Consider the following 20,626-nt stretch of genomic DNA (forward strand, 5'->3'; position numbering starts at 1 on the left):
GTTTCATTACACTAGAAGTCTTTCAGAAAGCGCTGTAACTAGGTTTAAGGATATGATTCCTTCTTTATGTTCTCTAATGCCATATACCAACACAGTGCAGAGTAGCTACCTAAACTCTGTAAGTGAGATAGAGTATCTCGTCAATAGTTTTACATCCTCATTGAAGACAACTTTGGATGCTGTAGCTCCTCTAAAAAAGAGAGCTTTAAATCAGAAGTGCCTGACTCCGTGGTATAACTCACAAACTCGTAGCTTAAAGCAGATAACCCGTACGTTGGAGAGGAAATGGCGTCTCACTAATTTAGAAGATCTTCACTTAGCCTGGAAAAAGAGTCTGTTGCTCTATAAAAAAGCCCTCCGTAATGCTAGGACATCTTTCTACTCATCACTAATTGAAGAAAATAAGAACAACCCCAGGTTTCTTTTCAGCACTGTAGCCAGGCTGACAAAGAGTCAGAGCTCTATTGAGCTGAGTATTCCATTAACTTTAACTAGTAATGACTTCATGACTTTCTTTGCTAACAAAATTTTAACTATTAGAGAAAAAATTACTCATAACCATCCCAAAGACGTATCGTTATCTTTGGCTGCTTTCAGTGATGCCGGTATTTGGTTAGACTCTTTCTCTCCGATTGTTCTGTCTGAGTTATTTTCATTAGTTACTTCATCCAAACCATCAACATGTTTATTAGACCCCATTCCTACCAGGCTGCTCAAGGAAGCCCTACCATTATTTAATGCTTCGATCTTAAATATGATCAATCTATCTTTGTTAGTTGGCTATGTACCACAGGCTTTTAAGGTGGCAGTAATTAAACCATTACTTAAAAAGCCATCACTTGACCCAGCTATCTTAGCTAATTATAGGCCAATCTCCAACCTTCCTTTTCTCTCAAAAATTCTTGAAAGGGTAGTTGTAAAACAGCTAACTGATCATCTGCAGAGGAATGGTCTATTTGAAGAGTTTCAGTCAGGTTTTAGAATTCATCATAGTACAGAAACAGCATTAGTGAAGGTTACAAATGATCTTCTTATGGCCTCGGACAGTGGACTCATCTCTGTGCTTGTTCTGTTAGACCTCAGTGCTGCTTTTGATACTGTTGACCATAAAATTTTATTACAGAGATTAGAGCATGCCATAGGTATTAAAGGCACTGCGCTGCGGTGGTTTGAATCATATTTGTCTAATAGATTACAATTTGTTCATGTAAATGGGGAATCTTCTTCACAGACTAAAGTTAATTATGGAGTTCCACAAGGTTCTGTGCTAGGACCAATTTTATTCACTTTATACATGCTTCCCTTAGGCAGTATTATTAGACGGTATTGCTTAAATTTTCATTGTTACGCAGATGATACCCAGCTTTATCTATCCATGAAGCCAGAGGACACACACCAATTAGCTAAACTGCAGGATTGTCTTACAGACATAAAGACATGGATGACCTCTAATTTCTGTTGTGAAAGTGTAGGAACACGGACCCACAACAGGGGGCGCAATGAACGGACAATGGAGGAAGGTGAATAACAAGGTTTACTATTGTGAAACGAGCACAATGAATACAACAATCACAATTTGGGGTCGAATCCGCTGGTGTCGTGTGGGCAGGCTCGAAGGTAGGAGACGTCCGTCTCAGTCGAACCGAAACCACCCAGATCTCCTCTGCCACCGAACCCTGGAAATACTGGAACCGCCAAGTCCCGAATTCCCAGGTGGCCACTGCCTCCGCTCGTCGGATCCGGTACTGCTGGCGGGAGAGAGCAACAACACAGGCGTGGATGCGACAGCACCCAGTAACAGAGAGGGGAGAAGCCGCCTCCACCTCTAGTCACAATATGGCAGGCAGGTGAGTACTTATCCAAGCAATTTAGCTTACAGTAATCAGCTGTCCTGAAAAGGTTTAACAAATCTTTTAGCTAGTTAGTCAGAATATAAATGCAGAGAACGTTACCTCAGTCTAAAGGCGATATCTCGGCACTGAGGTGGAGACGCCGTCCTCCTGATATACCTCTGTGCTGAGTGGAACAGCTGTGTCCAGTGATGGGTGACAGCTGTCACCCAGGCTGCTCCCATAAGGCGGCAGCGCCCTCTGGTACCTGGAGCCTGCACTCCAGGCAGGGCGCCCTCTGGTGGTGGTGGGCCAGCAGTACCTCCTCTTCAACGGCCCACACAACAGGACCCCCCCCTCAACGGGCGCCTCCTGGCGCACGGCCGGGCTTGTCCGGATGGCGACGGTAGAAGTCGGCCAGGAGGGCCGGGTCCAGGATGAAGCCCTTCTTCACCCAGGAGCGCTCCTCGGGGCCGTACCCCTCCCAGTCCACCAGATATTGAAAACCCCGGCCCATCCGACGGACATCAAGGAGCCGGCGTACAGTCCAAGCCGGTTCCCCGTCGATGATCCGGGCAGGAGGCGGCGCCGGACCCGGGGTGCAGAGGGGTGAGGTGTGAAGGGGCTTGATCCGGGAAACATGAAAAACTGGATGGATCCGCAGTGAGGCCGGAAGCTGGAGCCTCACTGCGGCGGGGTTGATGACCTTGAGGATCTTGTAAGGTCCGATGTACCGTTCTTGAAGTTTCGGCGAGTCTACCTGCAGAGGAATGTCCTTGGTGGACAACCAGACCTCCTGCCCAGGACGATACTTGGGGGCCGGGGCCCGCCGCCGGTCTGCATGTTTCTTCGCCCTCGTCCGGGCCTTCAACAAAGCAGAGCAGGCGGCACGCCACACCCGACGGCACTTCCGTAGGTGGGCCTGGACCGAGGGCACACCGACCTCTCCCTCAACCACCGGAAACAAGGGGGGCTGATACCCCAAGCACACCTCAAACGGGGAGAGGCCGGTGGCTGATGACACTTGGCTGTTGTGGGCGTACTCGATCCAGGCCAGGTGGGTACTCCAGGCCGTCGGGTGCGCGGCTGTCACACAGCGAAGTGTCTGCTCCAGTTCCTGATTCGCCCGCTCTGCCTGCCCGTTAGTCTGGGGGTGGTACCCAGACGAGAGGCTGACCGTGGCCCCCAGTTCCCGGCAGAAGCTCCTCCAGACGTGCGAGGTGAACTGGGGACCGCGATCGGAGACGATGTCTGATGGTATGCCATGCAGACGGACGACGTGGTGGACCAGGAGGTCCGCTGTCTCCTGGGCCGTTGGGAGCTTCGGGAGGGCCACGAAGTGGGCCGCCTTGGAGAAACGGTCCACTATCGTGAAGACGACGGTGTGTCCCTGGGACGGCGGGAGACCCGTGACAAAGTCCAGGCCGATGTGGGACCAGGGGCGATGAGGCACGGGCAGTGGCTGTAGCTGCCCTGAGGTCTTTCTGTGGTCGGCCTTGCCCCTGGCGCAGGTGGTACAGGCCTGGACGTAGTCCCGGACGTCGGCCTCCAGGGATGCCCACCAGAAGCGTTGCCGGACGACTGTCACGGTCCTTCGCACCCCAGGGTGACAGGAGAGTTTAGAACCGTGACAGAAGTCCAGGACTGCAGCCCTAGCCTCTGGTGGGACGTATAGTCTGTCCTTTGGTCCGTTTCCGGGGTCCGGGTCACGGGTCAGGGCCTCCCGGACGGTCTTCTCTACGTCCCAGGTGAGGGCGGCCACGATAGCGGACTCCGGGATGATGGGATCCGGGGGATCCGACGGTTCCGTTTTGACTTCGTCTTCGTGCACCCGGGACAATGCATCCGATCTTTGATTCTTGGTCCCGGGACGGTAGGTGATCCGGAAGTCAAAACGGCCAAAGAACAGTGACCAGCGGGCTTGCCTGGGGTTCAGCCGCTTGGCGGTCCTGATGTACTCCAGGTTCCGATGGTCAGTGAAAACCGTGAATGGCACGGCTGTTCCCTCCAACAGATGTCTCCACTCTTCGAGGGCCTCTTTCACAGCAAGGAGTTCCCGATTGCCGACGTCATAGTTCCGTTCAGCGGGGGTCAACCTGCGGGAAAAATAGGCACACGGGTGAAGGACCTTATCGGTCTTCCCGCTCTGGGAGAGCACCGCTCCTATCCCTGAGTCCGAGGCATCCACTTCAACCACTAACTGGCGGCTAGGATCGGGCTGCACCAGAACTGGTGCAGACGAGAAGCGCCGTTTCAACTCCTTGAACGCGGCTTCGCACCGATCCGACCAGGTGAAGGGGACTTTTGGGGTGGTCAGGGCTGTCAGGGGGCTAACTACCTGACTGTAGCCCTTAATAAACCTCCTGTAGAAATTAGCAAAGCCGAGGAACTGTTGCAGCTTCCTACGGCTTGTTGGTTGGGGCCAGTCTCTCACCGCCGCAACCTTGGCCGGATCAGGGGCGACGGAGTTGGAGGAGATGATGAACCCCAGGAAGGACAAAGAAGTGCGGTGGAATTCACACTTCTCGCCCTTCACAAACAGGCGGTTCTCCAACAACCGCTGCAGGACCTGACGGACATGCCGGACATGTGTCTCAGGATCCGGGGAAAAGATGAGTATATCGTCTAGATATACGAAGACGAACCGGTGCAGGAAGTCCCGCAAGACATCGTTTACCAACGCTTGGAAAGTCGCGGGAGCATTAGTGAGACCGAACGGCATGACCAGGTACTCAAAATGACCTAAGGGGGTGTTGAATGCCGTCTTCCATTCGTCTCCCTTCCGGATCCGAACCAAATGATACGCATTCCTAAGATCCAGCTTGGTGAAAATTTTGGCTCCATGCAAGGGGGTGAACACCGAATCCAACAAGGGCAACGGGTATCGGTTGCGAACCGTGATTTCGTTCAACCCCCTGTAATCAATGCATGGACGAAGCCCGCCGTCTTTTTTACCCACAAAAAAGAAACCAGCACCCATCGGAGAGGTGGAATTCCGGATCAACCCGGCAGCTAAGGAGTCCCGGATGTAGGTCTCCATTGATTCACGCTCCGGCCGTGAGAGGTTGTACAGCCTACTGGACGGGTACTCACAGCCTGGAACCAAATCAATGGCACAATCATAAGGACGGTGGGGAGGAAGCGTGAGAGCCAGATCCTTGCTGAACACGTCAGCGAGGTCATGGTACTCCGCCGGCACCGCCTTCAGATTGGGCGGGACTCGGACCTCCTCCCTAGCGTGGGAGCCGGGAGGAACCGAGGAACCTAGACACTCCCGATGGCAGGTTTCGCTCCACTGAACCACTACCCCGGACGGCCAATCGATCCGGGGATTGTGCTTCAACATCCAGGGAAAACCCAAAACCACACGGGAGGTGGCCTGAGTCACAAAGAACTCTATCACCTCCCGGTGGCTACCTGACACCACCAGAGTTACTGGAGGTGTCTTGTGCATGATTGGTGGGAGTAGGGAGCCATCTAGTGCCCGAACCTGCACAGGCGAGGTAAGAGCCACCAGAGGGAGCCCTATCTCCCTAGCCCATCTGCTGTCTAGCAGATTCCCCTCAGAGCCCGTGTCCACCAGTGCTGGGGCCTTCAGGGTTGAATCCTCAAACAGGATCGTGACTGGGAGTCATGTAGCAATGTGGGTGTGTCCCACATGAATGTTCTGGCCCACCCCTGGCCCAGTCTCTAGGGGCGGGCGTTGGAGTTTAACCGCTCGGGGCAGTCGTTTGCGAGATGCTCACTCGAGCCACAAACAAAACAAGCTCCGTGGGCCCGCCTCCTTTGTGCTCCAGGTGCCCTAAATGTTGCCCTGCTCGTGTCCATAGCTTCGTCAGCAGGGGGAGCCGTAGGCGCACGGAGCGCAGGAACAGAGGAGCGTGGGGAGGGCGGAGCTCGATCGGAACCGGAAGGGAGAGGGACGACGCGTGCCTGGCCACGCCCTTCGCCTCGTTCCCGACGGCGTTCTTCTAACCGGTTGTCGAGTCGTATGACCAGATCGATGAGACCATCTAAGTCCCGCGGTTCGTCCTTCGCCACCAGGTGTTCTTTTAGGACCAGTGACAGTCCGTTTACAAAGGCGGCGCGGAGGGCAGTGCTATTCCAGCCGGATCTCGCCGCCGCGATGCGGAAGGCGACTGCATAGGCAGCTGCACTCCGACGCCCCTGTCTCATCGACAGTAGCGCGGTTGAAGCGGACTCTCCTCTGTTGGGATGGTCGAACACCGTTCTGAGCTCCCGTACAAACCCATCGTAGGTATGAAGGAGCCGTGAGTTCTGCTCCCAGAGCGCTGTAGCCCAAGCGCGTGCCTCCCCGCGAAGCAGGTTTATTACATAAGCGACTTTGCTAGCATCAGTCGCGTACATCACGGGACGCTGTGCGAAGACGAGCGAACACTGCATCAGGAAATCCGCGCACGTCTCCACACAGCCTCCGTACGGTTCTGGAGGGCTTATGTATGCTTCTGGGGACGGAGGAAGGGACCGTTGAACGACCAGTGGAACGTCACTTTCACGCGCAGGGTCCTCGGGAGGGAGAGCCGCAGCGGCGCCCGGAGGGCGCGCCTCCACTTGCGCGGCGAGAGCCTCCACCCTGCGGTTTAGGAGAACGTGCTGCTCGGTCATTAAATCGATCCGAGTGGTGAAAGCGGTGAGGATCCACCGATTACCCCTCCCGAAGCCGCCGACGCGCCTTGTTCTTCCATTGGCCGTTCAACAGCCGGTTGACGCCCCTCGGGATCCATGACGCTGGCCGAGATATCCTGTTGTGAAAGTGTAGGAACACGGACCCACAACAGGGGGCGCAATGAACGGACAATGGAGGAAGGTGAATAACAAGGTTTACTATTGTGAAACGAGCACAATGAATACAACAATCACAATTTGGGGTCGAATCCGCTGGTGTCGTGTGGGCAGGCTCGAAGGTAGGAGACGTCCGTCTCAGTCGAACCGAAACCACCCAGATCTCCTCTGCCACCGAACCCTGGAAATACTGGAACCGCCAAGTCCCGAATTCCCAGGTGGCCACTGCCTCCGCTCGTCGGATCCGGTACTGCTGGCGGGAGAGAGCAACAACACAGGCGTGGATGCGACAGCACCCAGTAATGGAGAGGGGAGAAGCCGCCTCCACCTCTAGTCACAATATGGCAGGCAGGTGAGTACTTATCCAAGCAATTTAGCTTACAGTAATCAGCTGTCCTGAAAAGGTTTAACAAATCTTTTAGCTAGTTAGTCAGAATATAAATGCAGAGAACGTTACCTCAGTCTAAAGGCGATATCTCGGCACTGAGGTGGAGACGCCGTCCTCCTGATATACCTCTGTGCTGAGTGGAACAGCTGTGTCCAGTGATGGGTGACAGCTGTCACCCAGGCTGCTCCCATAAGGCGGCAGCGCCCTCTGGTACCTGGAGCCCGCACTCCAGGCAGGGCGCCCTCTGGTGGTGGTGGGCCAGCAGTACCTCCTCTTCAGCGGCCCACACAACAATTTCCTGCTTTTAAACTCAGATAAAACTGAAGTTATTGTACTTGGCACCACAAATCTTAGAAACATGGTGTCTAACCAGATCCTTACTCTGGATGGCATTACCCTGACCTCTAGTAATACTGTGAGAAATCTTGGAGTCATTTTTGATCAGGATATGTCATTCAAAGCGCATATTAAACAAATATGTAGGACTGCTTTTTTGCATTTACGCAATATCTCTAAAATCAGAAAGGTCTTGTCTCAGAGTGATGCTGAAAAACTAATTCATGCATTTATTTCCTCTAGGCTGGACTATTGTAATTCATTATTATCAGGTTGTCCTAAAAGTTCCCTAAAAAGCCTTCAGTTAATTCAAAATGCTGCAGCTAGAGTACTGACGGGGACTAGAAGGAGAGAGCATATCTCACCCATATTGGCCTCTCTTCATTGGCTTCCTGTTAATTCTAGAATAGAATTTAAAATTCTTCTTCTTACTTATAAGGTTTTGAATAATCAGGTCCCATCTTATCTTAGGGACCTCATAGTACCATATCACCCCAATAGAGCGCTTCGCTCTCAGACTGCAGGCTTACTTGTAGTTCCTAGGGTTTGTAAGAGTAGAATGGGAGGCAGAGCCTTCAGCTTTCAGGCTCCTCTCCTGTGGAACCAGCTCCCAATTCAGATCAGGGAGACAGACACCCTCTCTACTTTTAAGATTAGGCTTAAAACTTTCCTTTTTGCTAAAGCTTATAGTTAGGGCTGGATCAGGTGACCCTGAACCATCCCTTAGTTATGCTGCTATAGACGTAGACTGCTGGGGGGTTCCCATGATGCACTGTTTCTTTCTCTTTTTGCTCTGTATGCACCACTCTGCATTTAATCATTAGTGATCGATCTCTGCTCCCCTCCACAGCATGTCTTTTTCCTGGTTCTCTCCCTCAGCCCCAACCAGTCCCAGCAGAAGACTGCCCCTCCCTGAGCCTGGTTCTGCTGGAGGTTTCTTCCTGTTAAAAGGGAGTTTTTCCTTCCCACTGTAGCCAAGTGCTTGCTCACAGGGGTCATTTTGACCGTTGGGGTTTTACATAATTATTGTATGGCCTTGCCTTACAATATAAAGCGCCTTGGGGCAACTGTTTGTTGTGATTTGGCGCTATATAAAAAAATTGATTGATTGATTGATATATGCACATTTTTTCTATTGAATTTCATACAATAGAAAAACATACCTTAATATTTGGTACAGAAACCTTTGTTTGCAATTACAAAGGTCAGATGTTTCCTGTAGTTCTTGACCACATTGGCACACACTGCAGCAGGGATTTTGGTCCACTCCTTCATACAGATCTTCTCCAGATCTTTCAGGTTTTGAGTTTCAGCTCCCTCCAAAGATCTTCTATTGGTTTCTATTGGTTTCAGGTCTGGAGACTGGCTAGGCCACTCCAGGACCTTGAAATGCTTCTTATGGAGCCACTCCTTAGTTGCCCTGGCTATGTGTTTGGGGTCATTGTCATACTGGAAGACCCAGGTACGATCCATCTTCAATGTTCTTACTGAGGGAAGGAGGTTGCTTGCCAAAATCTTGCAATACATGACTCCATCCATCCTCCCCTCAATACAGTGCAGTCGTCCTGTCCCCTTTGCAGAAAAGCACCCCCATGTTTCATGGTTGGGACAGTGTTCGTGGGGTTGTTCTCATCCTCCAAACACGGCAAGTGGAGGTGATATCAAAAAGCTTTATTTTGGTTTCATCTGACCACATGACCTTCTCCCATGCCTCCTCCAGATCATCCAGATGGTCACAGTTGAACTTCAAACAGGCCTGGACATGTGCTGGTGTGAGCAGGGGGACCTTGCATGCCCTGCAGGATTTTAAACCATGACGGTGTAGTGTGTTACTAATGTAATCTTTGAGACTGTGGTCCCAGGTTGCTTCTCCATTATTTTCAATTGGAATCACTGCAATTGATTACTGTTTGCTTTTTAGAGTCCTGCTTATGTCAAACACTGTCTGTCGTCTTTGTTCCAGAGTAATATATATAAGATGTCTGAAATTCAGTCTGCGTTTATTAAATTCCACGCATCTTAAATGTAGCAGACACGGATTATCTGGAATTTTGTTTTGGCAAGTTTTCACAGTCTCTACTGCTATCTGATGGCCAGTAGTGTTCATGGCAGAATGAGCTTCTGGACACCAGTAGATGGCAGTGTTCTATTTATTTTGATTCTGGTTATATCAGACGGTTGTCAAATCACAACTTGAACTTTTGGCTTTTTGCAAATAGCTTTTTTTTTTTTTTTTTTTTTACAAATAAAAAAGGCATATTTTACAAAAGCACATTTATATGTAAACACCGACACACACACCTCACATTAACATGTTGGTTTTTACATAGAATGAATGAGTCAACCAATCAGTGTTAGCGGAGGCTCATTTACCGATAATCCCTTTGGCATCTGTCTGTTTGTTACAAAACTTCAGAATTAGTGCATTATTTAAAATTAGAAGATATGTGTTATATTTTAACTTTGTACAAATGACAGAATTTACATTAATGGAGCTATTCTATCTGTATTCATTTTATTTATAAATCAAAACCATAAGTCAGCACTGCTTTATTTTCCAAGACCTCCACCTCACGGCGACACTGCTAATGAGTAGAGAGTTGAGCTTCGCAGCTCCTCTCAACTGCTTCACTGCTGCAAGCTATGTAGTGAACAGGAGCTTCCAGCAGTGGGCAGGGCGCACAAAGACAGAAGTACTGGCTCATTGTTTGGGTCTGTGGTCGCCTTTGATGCTACCAGAAGCGATTGTGGTGTTAAAACTCAAAATCAGCTTGCTAGTAGTTGCAAGTGTACAGGAGACAATACTGAAAGCTATCAATTATCGGTTAGCTGTAGCTTCCAACAAATTTTTGGATGGTTTATCGGTTTAGCTTTATAAAAGATAACTTTTCAGTTAGCTGATTATCTGTTTTTAAAGCTAACTTTTTGGTTAGCTGTGCTCACCACTGCTGGTTTCACGGTATACTGCGGTATGAAAAAGCCGTAGTATCAAAACCACTAAAATTTTCCGTTATACCGTCCCTACGGTATGAGCGGGTTATGAAAAGTCTTGACAGGCAGAGCGGAGGTGGCCGCTGCCGCCCTTCCCCCTGGTGTGCACCTCTGTCTTTGTTTAAAAACAGGCAGCTATCGTTAGCTAGCGCCGCATTATGGCTGACGGAGGAAGCCTGCACTGAACTTTTCCCTCCGTCTAAAAGAACCAAGTCGGCTTTTTCTTTTTATTTTCAGCGGAATAGCCCTTCAAACCAAAAATGGTGACAGCAAAGCACTGTAGCTATGGCCTGTGTTGGACTCGGAGCGATTTAAGATACCCGCAAAGGATTACAAGGAAGGAGTAAACTTTATCCCATCTTTGAAACCACTGAGAAGTACAAGCGGTAGACTCAAGTCGTACTTGTGATCGACCAAATGTCTCCCATAAGCATGTCAAGAAGGACAAATACATCTATTCCAAGCACTTTGTTCGTGAAGATGGGCCAAGTATTGAGCATCCGGAGTTCCGGACCTTATTCCAGCAATATTTCTCCCTAAGCAAGTAAGTCATGTTTCCCACAGGGCAGATGCTACATGTCTAAAAGAATGACTATCATTTTGGTATTTTCTCTAAAGCTATCAGTGGTATAGTTTTCAATTTCAATTTATTTTCATTTATATAGCACCAAATCACAACAGTGTTGCCTCAAAGCGCTTTACACAGGTAATGTCTAACCTTACCAACCCCCAGAGCAACAGTGGTAAGGAAAAACTCCCTCTGAGGAAGAAACCGCAAACAGACCAGACTCAAAGGGGTGACCCTCTGCTTGGGCCATGCTACAAAACATAAATTACAGAACAATTCATGGACAAATACACAAGAAATGCTATTGGCGCACAGGACAGGAGGATCGCCAACGCGAACACAACTCCCATCTCTGGATGGAGCTGCACCATAAACAGAGAGAAAAAACAGAATCAGGCATCAGAAAGACAAGAAATACTGTATAATTTGTCAGCATTAAACAACAAGAAAAAACAGAGAAATACTAAGGTGATCGCCATCCGCTAGCCCTAAACTTCATTAAAAGACCCAGAATTTAGGTAAAGTTGAGGCCGCGGCCCGCTCCAATTACTAATAAAATGAATTAAAAGAGTAAAAAGCGTAAAACAAAACTGTACCAGTATGCTAGCCATATGAAAGGGAAAATAAGTGCGTCTTAAGTCTGGACTTGAAAGTCTCCACAGAATCTGACTTTTATTGACGCAGGGAGATCATTCCACAGAACAGGGGCACGATAAGAGAAAGCTCTGTGACCCGCAGACTTCTTATTCACGTTAGGGACACAAAGTAGTCCTGCACCCTGAGAACGTAAAGCCCGGGCTGGTACAGTATAACAGTATCATCTGCATAGCAGTGAAAGGTAATCCCAAAACACTGCAATATGTGCCCAAGGGGTGCTATATAAAGGGAGAAAAGCAGGAGGCCTAAGACAGACCCCTGTGGAACCCCAAATTTCATGTCACTAAGGTTAGACGTAGTGTTACTGTACAAAACACAGTGAGAACGACTGGTCAAGTATGACGTCAGCCATGCAAGGGCACTCCCAGTAATCCCAAAATGATTTTCCAGCCTATCAAGTAGAATATGATGATCCACTGTATCAAATGCAGCACTGAGATCTAACAGCAACAGAACCGTAGTGGTGTCCGAATCCACTATAAGCAGAAGATCATTCACCACTTTAGTGAGAGCCGTCTCTGTGGAATGATATTTTCTAAAAGCAGACTGCAGTGGCTCAAAGAGATTATTCTCAGTAAGACAGTCTACGAGCTACCGTGACACCACTTTTTCCAGAATTTTAGAGAAAAATGATAGATTTGATATCGGCCGATAGTTTGTCAATACACTAGAGTCAATATTAGGTTTCTTAAGTAATGGTTTAATCACTGCAGATTTGAAACATTTAGGAACAGATCCAGAAGTTAAAGAAAGATTAATAATTTCCAGCACAGTCGGCCCAAGAGTGGGCCACAGGTCCTTAAACAGTTTTGTTAGTATAGGATCAAATAAACAAGTTGTGCTTTTTGTTGACAGAGTTTTGTCAGCATGCCTAGTGAGATACTGTCAAATTCTGTAAATCTAGGTAATACCTCAGTAGTGGCGCCCACATCAATAGCAGGGTGTAGTGGCTGGATTAAGGCATGCCGGGATATGTTTAACCTGATGTCTTCTATTTTCTTCCCAAAGTAATCCAGGAAATCTTGTGCTGTAAAAGGAGCGCAAACTACAGGTGCTTGTCCATGCAAAAGTGTTGCCACCATGTCGAACAAGAACTTTGAGTTATGCTTGTTTTTGTTGATCAAATCAGAGTAGTAAGTCCGCTTTGTAGCCAATAATGCATGCTTATAGTCTAAGATAGCATCACACCACGCAAGATGAAATACTTCTAATTTTGAACGACGCCATTTCCATTCTAGACCTCTTGCTTTATGCTTGAGGTCACGCAGATAATCAATGAACCAAGGTGACTGTGATTTGGGGGAGCGCGGTTTTAACACAGGTGGCGCAATCATGTCAAGTGTAGTTTTGAGCACTGAGTTTAAACTATCCACAAGTCTGTCTACTGACTGGGTATTTGTCAAATGTGAAGCTAAGACATCAGGCAGTCTAGCTTTGAGTTCAGTCTTAGTTGAGGAGTTGATGCATCACCGTAAAGATATATAAGGTTGTTGTTCCACTAAACACAGCAGCGAAACTAAACTTAATAAGCGAGTGATCAGACACCACTGATGTAAGAGGCATGATGTCAATATTCATGACAGCAATACCACGTGCAAGAACCAGATCCAGGGCATTTCCACTAATGTGCGTCGAATCCCGAATGCATTGCCGAAATCCTAATGCATCCACAATTTCCATTAATGATTTGCAGAGGAGATCAGAAGGCTTATTTATATGAATGTTCAAGTCACCAATGATCAGAATGTTATCTACACTAGTTGACAAGTTAGAGATGAACGCACCAAATTCATCTAAGAATTCAGAATATGGGCCAGGAGGCCTATATACAGTGACAAAGTAATACGACAGATTTTATTCTTCTGACCTTGGCAATGTGTAATATCCTGAGCAGAGCGGAGAATCAGATGCTCAAATGAGTGATATTTGCAACCCCCAACAGCTAGTAAGCTAAACCTAGATTTATAAATAAGAGCAACACCCCCGCCTTGCTTCACATCACGAGGGACGTGACTAAATGTATATGCTGGTGGGCAGGCCTCATTTAAGGGGAGGACAGCTGTAGATTTAAGCCAGGTTTCACATAGCCCAGTCATATCTAAGTGATCATGAATAATTAGATCATTGATCAACAATGATTTTGAAGACAATGATCTTATGTTAATAAGACCCAGTCTAAGAACCTCAGTGGGGTTGAACTGTTTGGGTTTAGGGGTGGTTCCAGAGTAGCATATATAAGATGCCTAGAAGCAGGTTTGGGTTTAAGACATTCCACGTGCGTTGTAGGTAGCAGACACGAAATCTTTGCTATTGCTGGAACAACCACTGGGCCATCCTCAATTTCAACATCATCCAATATAGTAATGAGTATTAAGTTTGGAAAGTATATCCCTCTATGATTTTTATGGACACGACTACGAAAGCAGGCCACAGTCTCAACTTGTTGAAATTCCCTCCCTGGCAAATAAACTGCACTATCACCATAGTGGATTTTCTGCACAAAATTTCCCACTAAGCTTATGGATTCCACAACCACATTTGTCATAAGCCTTGCAGGGTCTCTAATCACCTGCTCCATGGCCTGCTGTAGATTCCTAATGTTACCCTCCCTGTAGAGCTCTATCTATGTTCGCAGACAAGATGGCGGCGGCTTCCCCAGTAGGGTGGAGGCCGTCCAGCATCAGCAAGCCACAGTGGCCCCAGAACGAAGGCCAGTTATCAATAAAGCTAAAGCCTTGCTGTCTACAAAACTGCGCCAGCCACCTATTTAATGATGTCAGCCTGCTAAATGCCTCATCAGTACCCCGGGAGGGGAGGGGACCAGAGACTATTAATCGATGCCGACATCTTTCTGGCAAGGTCACAAGTCCTCTCTATGTCCATTTTTGTGACCTCTGAGTGCTTCATCCTGATATCATTGGTGCCAACGTGAATAACTATGTGACTATATCTCATGTCATGTTCCTTCGTCTGTTTTCCCTGCTGCAGCGTCAGCACCCTAAGATGAGATGCAATGTCGGGAGCTTTGACTGACTGACTGACTTTGCGGGTGACAGAATCCCCTATCACTAAAGTCCGGTGTTTCGGCTTGGAGACAGGAGTGGAAGTCACTCGTGGGCTCAGAGAATTCACATCTGGCAAATCCAAGGGGGAGAACCGATTCACAGTTCGCATTGGCGAGTGTGATCGGGGTGCCACAACCGGGCACCAAGCCCTACAGGACTTCCTCCGCCTAGCCACAGTCCGAAAGCCGTCCTCCACAGCCGGCGTTTCTAAGCTGATTCTAATGGGCTCGCTAGCTGGCCCAACACTAACCTCATCTGGAGTGCCCGTAACATTTAACTCCACTAAGAAGCTGCTCTAACTTACGGACACAGCTCTCTAAGAGAGCCACCCTATCTTCCAACATCACGCAGGATTTACAGAGGGTGTAAAGTATAATAAGTAGTGTACTTTGTGCACTAAGAAATTCAAAAATGTAGCCAAGCAAACACGAGCTAACCAATAATGGATAAGCTAACCACTCCTAAGGCTCACACAGATGCAGATAAATGAATTAAAATTCACAGCAGTTACACTGAAAAACTAACAGAAGTATTAAACAGGTAAAAAAGTAGCAGCTATAAAATACACTAAACAGTTAACTAACAGGAGTGTAAAAAATGAAATGGAAAAAATGATGAGAAGGGTCAGAAATAGCTAACGCAAGCTAGCCACTAGCGAAAATGCTAGCCGCTCCTAAGATTTTACACAGGAGTAAAAATTACTTAAAATTCACAGCAGTTCAACTGAAAAACGAACAGAAGTATTAAACGGATAGATAAGAAACAGCTATAAAAAGTAACAACGGAGAGGGGAGGTGTCGACCTAGCTAGCGAATGCTAACTGCTAGCGAGTCACAACAGGACTGTTGTTAAATAACGTTCAGAGTAGATACAATTAATAACCAGAAGAGTGCTAAACAGAAATAAAAGAAGCGTACACAACCGTGTGAAGTTCAGAGTGGCGTCACAGCAACAAACAATCCATCAGTGCTCATAGCGGTAGACAACATGTCAATTAGTGCGCTTGAATCACGTGCATTTCATATGCAAATAGTCATAATGTTGTTAAAGTACATTTTAAAGCTATACATAATACCATGAAACTGCGGCATTTTTGCCCACGGCAAATCTCATACCAGCCCATGCCTAGTGTGGACAAGTGTCTTTAATACAGGTAACGAGTTCAAACAGGTGCAATTAATACAGGTAATGAGTGCAGAATAGGAGGGATTCTTAAAGAAAAACTAACAGGTCTGTGAGAACCAGAATTCCTGTTGGTTGGTAGGTGATCAAATACTTATTTCGTGCAATAAAATGCAAATTAATTATTTCTAAAAAAATCATACAATGTCATTTTCTGATTTTTTTTTTCCTTTTTTTAGATTCTGTCTGTCGCCGTTGAAGTGTACCTATGATAAAAATTAGACATCTCCATTCTTTTGTAGGTAGGAAAACTTGCAAAATTGACAGTGGATCAAATACCTATTTGCCTTACTGTATGTCACCCTGTATTTGATACTGGGAGACATTCCTAAAATAAAACAAAAATAGCTGTGCAAAACAGAATAAAATCATAAAATACTTAGAAAATGCCAATGTGTACAAACTGTCCTTGTCTTAAATGACGTAGTAATTGGGGGATCTTATAAAGGAGTTACAGATTGATTGATTTTTGGCCAGGGGGCATTGTAACTACAACCTTATGGAAATAACTGAAAAGACTTATGGAAGGGGTGTGTGATCTGCTATGATGTGGTTGGCTTTCCTTTTTACTGCTTGTGTATGAAGTACAGATAGTTGAGTTTGGGTCTCACCAGTTATTTTATTTGCTTGGTTAATGATCCTGGAAAGTTTTGATTTTTTGTAAACAGAAATAAAGCTGAACCAGGTTGGAATACTGAAAGTATGTAATGATTCAATGAGTGACTGTTGTTAATTTGTCCTTTCTGACATTGAAGCCTACTAACCGGCACACATCTGTATTCTTTCTTCTATAGTATTGTGTGATTGAAGAAGGCAGGAAAATCATCATGGCATTAAATGTTGTTTATAACTGAAACAAAAACACAGGAAAAAAAACTGAAACAAAAGCACAGGAAAAAAACTCACCAGATGAAGGTTTTGCAGATCTCTGCAAAAAGTTCTGCTCATTGAAGATTCTTCCATCTTTTGCTCCCTAAAACAAATATGTATAGACACAATAAATATAAAAATGAACAGTTACACAATGGCAGCAGTTCAGAAAAATTGCAAAGTGAAGTACAGGGCACAGTTACTGAATGGAGAGAAACAAAAGTTATTTGTACTGCATGGTATTTTTACATGATGGCTGCAACCAATGAGTTACTTTATATAATAAGATTTTACATGTGAAACTGATGTTAAAATAATACAATGGGAGTTTTAACTACTTACCAGTATTTGAACTAATTCATAATCAGCCAGATCACAATCAAGGGGTACAGGTTAAGCAAATCTTTGTTATATGTGATTTACAATTTAATGTATTGCCAGTGAACGATTTGCATGTGTTCGTTAGTTTCATGGTACTGAAATTAACCACAATGCACAGTTTGGTGAAATTTGCAATGTTCTTTTTAAAATTCTGGTGTATTATTAAACAACTAGAAACCATTGTTTTGATGTTGTTATTTGTTATTATGGTGCTGATTTCAACAAAGTACTAAGAAGAATGTATCTTATATGTAGAAAAACTACAGCAAACAATGTTTAATACTTCTCCAAGTAAAATTTGGTTGTTGGATTGGTAATGTGTTATTTGTATTTTACTTATTGCTGAGAAGCAATGCTGATATTGCTGACTGTTGTATTCATGCTTGCTGTTATGAAATCAATCTTTTTCACGTCATTGAGAGAAAATGTTCTGTTTTAAAGTAAACATGCATATTTCTGAGTGACCATAATGCTGTTATTTGATACACAATGACACTTTGATTGATCGAAATAGATTTTGTGATTGTTGTCTCAATAAATTGTGGATTTATGTCTCGAGAAATATGACCCTCAATATTTCACAAAAATCAGTGTAGTGCTCGTACACCACTATTTAAATGGTTTAGATTGATCTAGTTTAGCAGTATTATTTCATTGAAAAGTTCAAATTTCTTTAGTAACAACTAAAATTATATTTACATACAACAAATGATATTTATTGTAAATCAGCAAGGCTGATTTGGAATTCAGGTTTGCAAAATGTAGTGTCCGTACACCATGTAGTGTCCGTACACCAAGATATTTTGTGCTGCAAGTCTGGTCTATGAACATAGAAACCAGTTGTATTAGAGTTACAATAAGTAATACAATGCTCACTTCCATGCTGCAATGTATGTAACATTCAAGTATGCATGAGAAAACATGTTATATTTTCCCTAATAAAGAAACACCACATAATTATATGCTGCGCCCCACCCACCCATTCCCCCACCCTTCACACTTCCAACACACACACACACACACACACACACGCACGCTAAAGATCATTTCAGGTTGGTTCTGGGTTGATATATGCATCACATATTTAAATAAAAGCACCTTTTCATTTAACAAATGATGAAAATGTAGTGTCTGTACACCACACTTTGGTACAAAAAAAACATGCATTTCGAAATCAGCTCTAGCTTTTCAGGAAGTGAAGTTAATAATTGGCATTTATTAGACAACACTTTTAATATTTTTTCTGAGTGTAAATAATTTAATATAGGAACATAAAATTTCTACCCTTAATGTACCCCACTGGTACCCCTTGATTGTGATCTGGCTGAATTCACTGCGCTAAAGAATGTTTCACTTTTGACCACTAGTAGCATTTTTCTTCTGTACTTTACAAATGTCATTCTTAAAACAACCCCAGTCATTTTTAAAACATTGTTACCAATAAAGCATCAGAGTAATCTATTTACCTTTGATGACTGCTTTATTTGCAAGAAACTTTGGTTTCTAAAAAAAATTGTTTAGGAAGTACTAAGTGAATACGGCAACCATCGCAAGTCAGGTTAGGGAGTAAGCATTGGCACTGTTCACTGCTGACTATACCACACTATGGAACCTAGATCCTGCATGGCAACCACCCAAGAAGACAACCGGTCCAACCCCATGTCTCAAAAGTAAAGTAACCATCATATCTCTGGATCCCAGGCCTTTGAGATCAAGAGGCAACTAAGAAGAGTCTATGGCAGGGGTATACAACTCCAGTCCTCGAGAGCCGGTGTCTCTGCTTCAACACATCTGAGTCAATTAATGAGGTCATTTGCAGTGCTCTGGAGAACTTGACTGCATACTGAGGAGGTAATTCAATCATCTGATTCAGGTGTGTTGGACCAGGGACACATCTAAAAGCTGCAGGACACCAGCCCTCGAGGGCTGGAGATGAATACCCCTGGCCAATGAAGCCATGAAATTGCTTGACAGAGGTGTTTGGCAACAGCGATACCTTTGCAGGAGAAAAAGTCGAAGTGTTTAGGGTCACTGTGCTTCCTGTCTTACTGTATAGCTGTGAAACATGGATGCTAATCAGTGACCATAGGTGATAACTAGATGTCTTTGGTACTAGGTCTCATCAATGGATCTTTGGGTAGTGCTAGAATGACTGTGTGTCAAATGAACAGTTATTTAATGAGACTCAGATGAGAAGTACACTTCCAAGGACATTTTGGGAATGTGGTGCTTTTCTCCAGGCATGACCCAGCACACGTGCCTCAGTGTTGAGGACCCAAGCATCTAGAAAAGGCCATGGAGACACCCACAGCTCACCTGGCTTTTGACAGGTGGTCTGTCTGGGTGGTTGCCATCAAGGACTCAACGATATATGAAAAAGTCCAAGTCCTCTGTAAACCAATTTCATGGAAAAAGCATTTAATGAATATACAATGAGACAGCAACATCACTTGGATACTTCCTGTATGGGGTACACAAAAACATTGAAATTTAAAAATGGGAAATATAGCTGAAATTACCAGTTTGAGGATGTAATTAATTTCTTTGGAACTGGACCGTGTCTGCGCCTGGAAGACTGAAAAAGACAAGGCAATGTGTGTCTTTTCTACCCATAGTCACGATATGAGAAAGTATCATTTCTGCAACTGTCTCACAAGCTCACCTTCATAAAAGAGTTCTGTCATGCTCTGACTGATTAATTTCACAAGCTTCCACTTTTTGCCTGTTGTGTCAGTTACCTCCTCGTTTTCCTCTAATGGCTCCAAAGCAAACATATGTTTTGCCTTTTTGGCTTTACCTCTGCCTGTGAATGTACATACAAGTGTGACAAATTGCATAACAAAATTCAAACCACTTAAAAGGAAAACATTTGAGTAACTGAAGACTGATATGGTAAATCTGCTTGTGCTTACAATGACACCTGCAGAAGTAAAACAGCTATGGTAAAAAAAAAAAATCCAGATGACTGAAAACCAACATAAAGACTTGAAAGAAAAGGAACTGAGGGGAGATGATGTATGAACTGACTGTATGGAAAAAGATAATAAGGGGGAAAAAAGGAAACATTTCACATTTTAAAGAAGAAGTGTTATACTTTTCAAGAAGTATAACACTGACTGACAGAGAACACTGACATTTACATGGAATTCAATTTTATGATGCTCAACCACCAACATAGCCCGACCAAATTTTACCTAACCATTTCACATTAGTTGCACTACATCTGTAAGCTGATACTATGAAGCATGTTTTTTTCTGGTAAACTATCATGAAAATCCAAAAATAAATGCAAATTTACAACTAAAACTAATTCCCTGTGTTGTTTCTTCTCATCAACGTGATCTCAGTCATGAAAAAAAAACAACAAAAAAAAAAACCTACAGATTGCAAAGTGTGTCAGAAGAATGTGTGCTCCAAGAGGTTTATCTAGTTAAAACCTACATCCATATTCAGATCATAACCACAACATGTTGTTTTCCTCTTAGTCACCACTTCCACGTTATTATACAAAATCAGCTCATATTGGTGATTATGCTGCCTATGGTAGAATACAGAT

The 20,626-nt window shown here is 45.1% G+C and overlaps 1 protein-coding gene across 2 annotated transcripts in view; it reads right to left on the reverse strand.

The window, feature by feature from the left end:
• Positions 1-20,626, reverse strand: part of vrk3 (VRK serine/threonine kinase 3) — a 34,231-nt gene that overhangs the window by 5,664 nt on the left and 7,941 nt on the right. For both annotated transcript variants that reach the window (XM_034189716.1, XM_034189706.1), the window contains 3 exons: positions 19,733-19,873; positions 19,590-19,645; positions 16,726-16,792 (listed from right to left, as the gene is read on the reverse strand). In XM_034189716.1, the coding sequence (XP_034045607.1) occupies positions 16,726-16,792; positions 19,590-19,645; positions 19,733-19,873 (264 nt within the window). The remainder of the gene's footprint in view (positions 1-16,725; positions 16,793-19,589; positions 19,646-19,732; positions 19,874-20,626) is intronic.

The sequence above is a fragment of the Thalassophryne amazonica genome, chromosome 2 (genome assembly GCF_902500255.1).
Source record: "Thalassophryne amazonica chromosome 2, fThaAma1.1, whole genome shotgun sequence".
Taxonomy (NCBI): domain Eukaryota; kingdom Metazoa; phylum Chordata; class Actinopteri; order Batrachoidiformes; family Batrachoididae; genus Thalassophryne; species Thalassophryne amazonica.